At 39.2% G+C, this 10,298-nt stretch overlaps 2 protein-coding genes across 2 annotated transcripts in view; one reads left to right on the forward strand and one right to left on the reverse strand.

The window, feature by feature from the left end:
• The first annotated feature begins 4,646 nt into the window (after positions 1–4,646).
• On the forward strand, positions 4,647–9,611 carry cfap161 (cilia and flagella associated protein 161). Its single transcript, XM_060878523.1, has 7 exons — positions 4,647–4,791; positions 5,030–5,119; positions 7,462–7,697; positions 7,801–7,882; positions 8,166–8,324; positions 8,995–9,068; positions 9,192–9,611. The coding sequence occupies exons 1-7, from the start codon at positions 4,720–4,722 to the stop codon at positions 9,373–9,375; spliced, it is 897 nt and encodes a 298-aa protein (XP_060734506.1). The 5' UTR covers positions 4,647–4,719; the 3' UTR covers positions 9,376–9,611.
• Positions 9,612–9,982: 371 nt separating this feature from the next.
• il12b2 (interleukin 12B 2) overlaps positions 9,983–10,298 on the reverse strand; it is a 4,959-nt gene continuing 4,643 nt past the window's right edge. The window contains exon 7 of the mRNA XM_060878546.1: positions 9,983–10,237. Within this exon, the coding sequence (XP_060734529.1) occupies positions 10,154–10,237 (84 nt within the window). The 3' untranslated portion in view covers positions 9,983–10,153. The remainder of the gene's footprint in view (positions 10,238–10,298) is intronic.

The raw sequence follows: 10,298 nt of genomic DNA on the forward strand, positions 1-10,298 counted from the left end.
ATACACACATTCACTCATACTTACACACACACTCACACACTCACACACTCGCTCACACACTCACACACACTCACACACCCATTAACATACTCACACACACACTCACACACACACTCACACACACTCACACATTCACAGACACTCACACACACACTCATACACACACTCACACACACTCACACACACAGTTACACACTCACACATTCACAGACACTCACACACACACTCATACACACACTCACACACACTCACACACACAGTTACACACTCACAAACACTCACACACACCCTCACACACAAACAAACAACAGCACTTCATTCCGTTTGATGTTGATGTGAGTGCTCTCAGAGTTTCTAGGATCAGGATCTCGTCTCTGCAGAACATGGGAAAATTCCTCTGTGTGTTTTACCAACTTGTGAACAATTAATGTTTCAGATTATTAAACACAGGTGATCTGAAGAGGCTGTGATCACATTTTCCAGCACAGAACATAACGAAATAATAAATCAGTATTTAAATTCATGCCAATCTGAAGAACACGGTTAGAAACATCTGGAATAATCCTGATGTACAGTAATAATATTTATTTTATAAATAATAGAACCATAAATAAAAGAATAGATATTCATTACATTAGACATCTACAAACATGTTAATTAACTCTATAGTACATAAATGTTTATTGTCTTTTTCTCTAAATATGAAAGATTTTATTCTGTTTCATTTCATTGCACAACTAAATAAAAGTGCTGCCTTGATGTGGAGTGCAGTGTGTGTTTTATTCTGGTTTACACACAGATGACAGATTACATGTGAGCAACACTACGGTCTAAAAGCACCAAAGAACATCATCATTCACTGGCTGCTTTCAGAAGCTGAAAACTTACGGAAATTCATCCTCTGGGATTTATAATGGATGTGGTGGATCAATGATGATACCTCACACACACACACACACACACACACACACACACACACATAAAGTAATAACAGCAGCTGTAATAGGTTGTGATGGGCTGAAGCAAGAGTGAGAAAAAGAGAGCAAGAGAGAGAGAGAGAGCAAGAGAGAGAGAGAGAGAGAGAGAGAGAGAGAGAGAGAGAGAGAGAGAGAGAGAGAGAGAGAGAGCGGGGGACAGAGAGGGGGACAGAGAGGGGGACAGAGAGAGAGAGAGAGAGAGAGAGAGAGAGAGAGAGAGAGAGAGAGAGAGACAGAGAGAGAGAGAGAGAGAGAGAGAGAGAGAGAGAGAGAGAGAGAGAGAGAGAGAGAGAGAGAGAGAGACAGAGAGAGAGAGAGAGAGAGAGAGAGAGAGAGAGAGAGAGAGAGAGAGAGAGAATGTCCTCGTGAAGCTGAAGGTTGCAGAGTCCCAGTTCTGTCTCCACTGAGTGATTAATGAGAACTGCTTCTGTGAAACTCTGGAACATCTGACACTAATGTATAAATGATCCACTATCAGTCAGACAGACAGACAGAAAGAGAAACAGACAGGCAGACAGAGATACAGACAGGCAGACAGAGATACAGACAGGCAGACAGACATACAGACAGACAGGCAGACAGAGATATAGACAGGCAGACAGACAGGCAGACAGAGATACAGACAGGCAGACAGAGATACAGACAGGCAGACAGAGATACAGACAGGCAGACAGAGATATAGACAGGCAGACAGACAGGCAGACAGAGATACAGACAGGCAGACAGAGATACAGACAGGCAGACAGACCCACAGAACTGACAGTACCAGGGTTTTATTGACAGGTTGTATTGAATGCTCTGTGTCCTACATTCAAACTGACAAGGTTTGGCTCCATCTGTTCTAGATCTAAAGTTCTTACTGGTTCTGAGACATTACCACACGTTCCTCATGTGAGCTCCTCTACGGTTTCCCAAACAGCAGGACTCGGTGCGTATGCTCAGGAGCAGTCTGAACCTGGAGGAGATTCAGTGGTGCACAGATGGAGCTCTTTATCAATGTCAGGTCAACACACTGAGTCGCCCCACCTGACTCTCTGATTCATTCTGACTCTCTGTCAGATTGTTGTTGATGGACTGAGACCACAGCGAACTCTGAGCTTCCATTAAAACTCAGAACACGACGAGGCCCAGAGAAGCCACAGTTTCACCAAGAACAAAGCAATTCTGATGGATCTTCAGGCCACACTGATTGGATAAGACGCCTTGAGCTAACAGTTTATTATTTACAAACTCAGATTTATGCTAATCACTTGCGCACTAGCCAATCGCAGGTGTCTGTGAGATCATTCATGAGGATAAAGACAGATCACAGGTTCCCTCTGAGCTGGTTGTGATGCGGCTATTAGAAATAGATTAGCGGGTGGCTTCAAGTGTCTCAGAGGACGCAGAATTTTCCTTTTTCTCAGGAAAAAATAAGTCCCTTTTTTAATGATGTCATGATGACATAGCACCACTTGAACCACTTTGGAAACTCGTACGGTGCACAAAACTTAGCAGATTACTTGAATGTGGTTTAATGGCTTCCTTCTTGGGCAAATAAATTTTGGCACCCTCAGTCAGGTCACCTCCACCTGCCTGTTTGATGCTAAATGAGAAGCATCTCCTTGTCATAGCCGTTATTTAGTGCTGATGCCTGTTCAGCACCATTGTGCTTTATCTCCAAGTTCTGTGTGAACATCAGCGTTCCTCATGACATTATTATCATCTTTAACTTCAGTTCTAAGGTGAGTCCTGACCCTAACTAACTAACTAACTAACTAACTAACTAACTAACTAACTAACTAACTAACTAACTGACTGACTGACTGAGTAACTGAGTAACTATCTATAATGTTTTCTTATTTTACTCTGTGATCCCGTTCACACAGTCAGTAGGGCTCAGGGTTCGGTTGTGAACACGAGTGTAAAGTTATATCATTAATCAAGCATTGATTCATGAATCAGGGGGCACGGTGGCTTAGTGGTTAGCACGTTCTCCTCACACCTCCAGGGTTGGGGGTTCGATTCCCGCCTCCGCCTTGTGTGTGTGGAGTTTGCATGTTCTCCCCGTGCCTCGGGGGTTTCCTCCGGGTACTCCGGTTTCCTCCCCCGGTCCAAAGACATGCATGGTAGGTTGATTGGCATCTCTGGAAAATTGTCCGTAGTGTGTGATTGCGTGAGTGAATGAGTGTGTGTGTGTGTGTGTGTGTGCCCTGTGATGGGTTGGCACTCCGTCCTGGGTGTATCCTGCCTTGATGCCCGATGACGCCTGAGATAGGCACAGGCTCCCCGTGACCCGAGGTAGTTCGGATAAGCGGTAGAAGATGAGTGAATGAGTGAGTGATTCATGAATCATGGTTCATTCAATTTTATTGACCAAAACATAACATTACTGTATAGAATAAAGATTCTTTCTGCTAACTAAGTGCCTGGAATGTGCTTTATGGTACAGCAGGAAGAATAAAACACTCAGAATCACGTTAGAAACACAATGTTCTCAGAAGTTGAACAAAATTATGTTCTTTATTAATAATTATATTATTATTATTATTATTATTATTATTATCATTATCATTATCATTATCATTATTATTATTATAAATAATAATGATGATAATAATAATTATCTGTTGTGTTGTAAATTTGTCAGTTATCATTTTTAATTATTTTAGTGCAACAAAATAAGATCTTTATAGAGAATATGACTGTGTGTGTGTGTGTGTGTGTGTGTGTGTGTGTGTGTGTGTGTGTGTGTGTGTGTGTGTGTGTGTGCACCTTTTCCCTTCCTGTCAGTTTTAATATTTCAAAACTTTGCTTTCATAAACATCTCCAATCTACTTATGATGTGTAGTTCCGTTATTGACAATGAGGCACTTACCATCACTTACCACACACACACACACACACACACACACACACACACACACACAGGCACTTTAGGTCTGTAAAAGTATCTAGGAGTCTTTCCGTCTCTGCAGCAGAAAGTTGTATAAATGCAAACATTCAGATGGTGATGATCTCTACAGCATATAGCATTTTATTAATAATAATAATAATAATAATAATAATAATAATAATAATAATTAGAAGAAGAAGATGATGATGATGATGATGATGATGATGATGATGAATGCATAGAAAATGATTGTTGATTAGAAACATTTCAGTGTTTAATCAGTTAAATGTTAAAAAATACTTAACCATTTTATAAAAATTGTTCATGGTGCAGTTTAATTAGTTAGTTAGTTAGTTAGTTAGTTAGTTAGTTAGTTGAGGTTGGTATAGCAGTATAAGTTAAGAGTGAACAGGAACTAACTGGTTTCATGAACATTAAATTAATCATCATCACTGTAGAAGAGTAACAGCAAAACGTTTATTAATTTTATGTTGGGAAATTATTTGTGGTGTGACGAGAATAAACGTCATCATCATCATCATCATCATCACTGTGGAAGAGTAACTCGGTTTAAATTATTGTGTATTTTATTTCTAAAAGAAAACGCTATTTTTTTTTTTTTTTTTATGTGACATTGTCTCTAATCTCTGGAGCTTTAAAACTTTTACAAACACACAGCTTTTATCTCTTACACCAGACTCCACTCTCCCCTTTGGCTCTGCACCATGCTCCAGATACCGGATGTTCTTGTTACCATGGAGACAAACGCGTAAACAGACTCTTCCGCTGCTCGGAGCAGAACGTGAAGAACTGCGATTTTTGTGCTGTTGTTTTCTTCTTTATTTCAGTGTAGTGTGAGTAAAAGAGATGGATCAAGTGCGAGCTTACAGACATGGTGTCCGGCTGGGGAACTGGAGAGAGGACGCGACTCTAGAGGAGGTTCACAGTCATTATTACACAATCATTATTACACACAATTATTACACACAATTATTACACACAATTATTACACACAATTATTACACAATAATTATTACACACAATTATTACACACTCTTAACTATAATTATGAGCTTTGTTTAATCACCGGAGAAGAGTGTTAAGTTCAATACTCTGTGTGTGTGTGTGTGTGTGTGTGTGTGTGTGTGTGTGTGTGTGTGTGTGTGTGTGTGTGCAGGAAGCTCTGAGAGAGTTTCTCCAGAGGAAGGACAGAGGAGAGCTCACTGTACAAAAGACAGGTGTCCTGAGACAAACCCTGCTCCAACATGTAAGCAGCTCGTTTCATTTCTCACACTAGAAACTTTTACAATTTACAAAAAACATGAAAGAATGTAAAAGTTAGAGATGTGATATAAAGATACAGCGAACGTGTGTGTGTGTGTGTGTGTGTGTGTGTGTGTGTGTGTGTGTTTCAGTTTTAGTTTTCAGAATCAGAATCAGAATCAGAAGGAGCTTTATTGTGCTTGTGCCTATAAGGAATTGTTTTAGTGTCACAAAGACACAACAGCAACACAGACAATAAAAATAAGATGAGAATTAAAAAATATTATCTGTAAAAAAAAAAATACACATTCATAAATACAAATAGACAAAAGTTTCTATTTTCAAAACATTTTCATCTGATTTACTGGCAAATTGTACAGTTGTTTTGCCAAAGCACATACAGAGGAGTACAATAAAATAAAAATACAATACAATGAAAAATAGTGCAAAAGTTTTACTTAACTGCAGAATAAATCTATGCAAAGACACAATATACCATATAATTTAATAAAGTTAAAAATAAATGTACTAATAAAAGTAGGAATGTCAGTTTTAATGTTTCTGTATTTCTAGACTATATTTTTATATTTTCTAAATATTTCCCTTTTTCTACTGTACTGTTAAAGTCTAATTTGATTGTAATTTTATTGTATTCCTAGATTTTTTTTTATGTTTTTCTATAATTTAGTTTATACTTATGACGTGAAAAGTCCAAAAAACATTTCATATCGTCCTGTGGAAGATTCCTGTGATTCATAAAGGTTTAAAAATAAATCAATAATAATAAAGAACAGCGAAAATGACAACGAGTAGAAACACAAGAGACGTGTTCCACAGACCGAGGCACACTGTCCTCCTAATATACTGCAGTCTTTAGCTTCTTCTTATTTAGAGTTTAAAGAAAATGAATCAGTGCGTTAATGTAGTGTAGAGATTATGATTCATCTTACAGTGACGTCACCAGTAAAGTTAAAAAAGACCTGCATTATGTTACAGTTTATATCACTGACTTCCTCTTTCATGTCTTTTAAATGGAAGAAGAAATCCTCTACGAGTGAAATCCTTCATGACGATGAGGATGAGGATGAGGATGATGTAAACTACTATTAACAGCTAAAAACATAAGTGAGATCAGGAACTAAGATATTTCACTGAAATTCTACATTATGTACCCTCTGAAGAGAAATATGACGTTTATAAAAATATAGATCGTAATTAGTTGTAGTAAATCTCTGTGCTGTAGTGTACGAGGAGTTAAAGATGTAGAGGTCATGCTGTTAACAGTAAATAATAATAAAACATTAAAAAAAGAAAAAATAGTATAAAGAAAAAAATGGTGTGTGTGTGTGTGTGTATGCATGTACGTGTGTGTGTGTGTGTGTGTGTGTGCGTGTGTGTGCGTGTTTGTGTGTGTGTGTGTGTGTGTGTGTTTGAGTGTGTGTGTATATGCGTGTACGTGTGTGTTTTTGTGTGTGCGTGTGTGCGTGTTTGTGTGTATGTGTGAGTGTGTGTGTGTGTGTGTGTGTGTGTGCGTGTGTGTGTGCGTGTGTGTGCGTGTTTGTGTGTGTGTGTTTGAGTGTGTGTGTATATGCGTGTACGTGTGTTTTTGTGTGTGTGTGCATGTGTGCGTGTTTGTGTGTATGTGTGTGTGTGTGCGTGTGTGTGTGTGTGTGTGTGTGTGCGTGTGTGTGTTTGAGTGTGTGTGTGCGTGTGAGTGTGTGCATGTTTGTGTGTATGTGTTTGTGTGTGCGTGTGTGTGTGCGTGTGTGTGAGTGTGTGTGTGTGTGTGTGTGTGTGTGCGTGTGTGTGTTTGAGTGTGTGTGCGTGTGCATGTGTGTGTGTGTTTGAGTGTGTGTGTGTTTGAGTGTGTGTGTGTGTGTGTGTGTGTGTGTGTGTGTGTGTTTGAGTGTGTGTGTGTGTGTTTGAGTGTGTGTGTGTGTGTGTGTGTTTGAGTGTGTGTGTGTGTTTGAGTGTGTGTTTGAGTGTGTGTGTGTGTGTGGGAGTGTGTGTGTGTGTGTGTGTGTGTGTGCATGTGTGTGTGTGTGTGTGAAACATGCAGCACAGAGGAAGTGAATGTGTTTAGAGGATATAAAAAAGATGGCTGCTGTTATTACTGCAACACGATCCTTTATTCTTTCTCACATTCTTGCAGTTATTATGAATTCTTTTAGAATCACCAGCTCTATTACACTCTGTTTAACCCTTTATATTACACACAGGGACACCTGAGGCATTACTTTAACACTTTAACCCTATTCCTGGTATTATGTTAGCTACTGTTTTGTTCAAGATGTAATTCTGAAATATTGGAATGTAAAATTAAAAAAGAATAAATGTATTTTTCAGGTGAGTTTTTCCGTGTCTCCAGACGGATTCTTGCGTTTCGGAGACACGATCATGCTGTTTAACACCAGAAGCATGGATCGTGGCCCCTGTGACCCCTGTGTCCTCAGCATCATCGCTGACCTCAGCAATATCGCACATGTGAAGACAAACTCCAAGCCGTTCCTACAGGGCCCCTGTCAGGTGGGCGGTGCCAGCAGCATCCAGCCGTGTGTAAGGAACACGTTTATAATCACCAGGTAAAGATTCTCCTGCAGGTTTGCATACAGAACCTCATTCATCAAACCAAAGTGTTTCTACAGGAAAAATCCAGCTATTTATATTTAAAATGTTGTGATTTAGTGTGGACGAGTCTGAAGATGGAGACCTTCTCAGATACGAGCAAAACTTTGCCCTCAGGACGACTCCAGACTTCGGGGAAGAGGTAACCATAGCAACCATATGACCTCATCATGATGTGATTTAAGTTTTTCTGCCTGCAGTAATGTCACCATAAAATAGGGAATACTGTCATTTCTAATTCTGTTCCATTTTCCTGCTGAGTCATTAAATTCTTCACGGCGGTGAGATGTTCACACACGACATTTGCATCAGCGATACATTTCATTTACTTACATTTTAAAAAGATCTCAAGCTAATTGTATTATTGATTAAATGTGAGGCAGTGACTCACCTCCTTGTGAAAGATCTGTATGTATTCTGTGTAGCTTTACCTGTCCAGTGACAACAGAACCTTCCAGAAATTTGCTAAGAAATCTAAGCTACAGGAAGTGAGCTTAGTGAAGCAAAAGGACTTCCTGTGCTGTTGGAGGCTGCTTTATTTTGATCCAGAGGAACGACTTGAAAATGAAGGCTTCCCTGTGCAGGTAAACACAGAAACACTTGTACACCTGTGAAAAAAACACCTGTGTAACACACCTGTGAAAAAAACACCTGTGTAACACACCAGTACACCTGTGAAAAAAACACCTGTGTAACACACCTGTGAAAAAAACACCTGTGTAACACACCAGTACACCTGTGAAAAAAACACCTGTGTAACACACCTGTACACCTGTGAAAAAAACACCTGTGTAACACACCTGTACACCTGTGAAAAAAACACCTGTGTAACACACCTGTACACCTGTGAAAAAAACACCTGTGTAACACACCTGTGAAAAAAACACATGTGTAACACACCTGTGAAAAAAACACATGTGTAACACACCTGTACACCTGTGAAAAAAACACCTGTGTAACACACCAGTACACCTGTGAAAAAAACACCTGTGTAACACACCAGTACACCTGTGAAAAAAACACCTGTGTAACACACCTGTGAAAAAAACACATGTGTAACACACCTGTACACCTGTACACGCTCTCTCTCATTCTCAGGTTTGATTAGTGACTAGTTTGAATTTGTTTTAATGGTAGCTTGAGGGTCAGTCTTTTACACAGCCTGTGTGTGTGTGTGTGTGTGTGTGTGTGTGTGTGTGTGTGTGTGTGTCTGTGTGTGTGTGTGTCTGTGTGTGTGTGTGTGTGTGTGTGCAGGTGAACACTAAGTTGTTGCTGTCTCACTGTAAAACTAACCAGTGTCTCGCTGCTCTACCTGAACACACACTCTGGTAAAGATCTTCAACACACTTTCATTAAAGTTCTACACTGATTAATTTCTCCTGATTTAAAATCCTGGACCCTGCTGAAATTCATTCAGAGTGCGATCTGCCCTGTGTGTGATGTTTGTGTAGGACCATGTTTGGGAAAGAGTCTGAGATCACGGCTCACACCTTCCTGGATTCCCATAAAGCTGAGAAGGAGTGTAATCACTGGATGTTCATGACGTCTGATCTGAGAAAAGAGGAACCGGGCAGGAACCCAGCAGAAAGCACCAACAGACCTGATTCTCAGACAAGGACCAGTCAGGAACACTAACACCCACACACACATATATACTAACACACACACACACACACTCAAAGACGAGTGGAACAGCTGTCCGGAAGTGAAATAATGATTTATTTTTCAGCTGTTACTCAGAGATTTAGATAAAGAACTCGTAGCATCTTCACTTCCAGTTTCTTCACTACACCAGCAGATATTCTGTGGAATGTTTTTGCTTCTCTGCCGAAATATCATTCAATTAAATTAAATAACGGATTCAACTGAAGATGTTGTCACTTGATGCTTTTTTCTATCCAGCTTTCTGAAGTTTTTCTGCAGGTCTGATTCAGATTTCAGCACAAATAAAGTTTTTTGTATATTATTTTTCTATATAATACATAAATGTACATGTTGAGTATTTAGTAGAATATCAACTGAGCTTAAAATAAGTACAAAATAATTTACCAACAATTACTTTAATTTCTTAAAGTTTGATGCGTCATTTTTTTTTATCATTTTATTGTTGCATTTAATGTTCATGAAACCAGTTTGTTCCTGTTTTCACTTCTGTTCTAGTCTATAAACTGTGATGCTCTCAGAGGTCTCTGACACTAGAGACTCCATCCATAAATACTAAGTATTTGTAAATCGTGGTAAATTGTGAAAAATAATTAACATCATAAAGATTATTTAAAAAAAGGATGCAGTGCCTCCTGCTGGTCACTGTGAGGAAATGCAAAGAGCGACAGGTTTTATTTAAAACACATTCACGTAAAGAAAAAGAATGAAATGTTGAGTTAAAGACTCAGTGTAGATCTTCTACAGTAAATTAGATTTGATCTGCTCTTGTCCTCTTTTTCTTCTTGTCCTTTTTCTTTTGTTTCCTCACATTTTTTGGTCTTCTCTTACCCACCTGAGGACACAAAGAAACATCATGTGCATTTCTGTGCAGCCGCACATGGAATAGTTTCAGT

Source organism: Tachysurus vachellii, chromosome 9, assembly GCF_030014155.1.
Source record: "Tachysurus vachellii isolate PV-2020 chromosome 9, HZAU_Pvac_v1, whole genome shotgun sequence".
Lineage (NCBI taxonomy): Eukaryota > Metazoa > Chordata > Actinopteri > Siluriformes > Bagridae > Tachysurus > Tachysurus vachellii.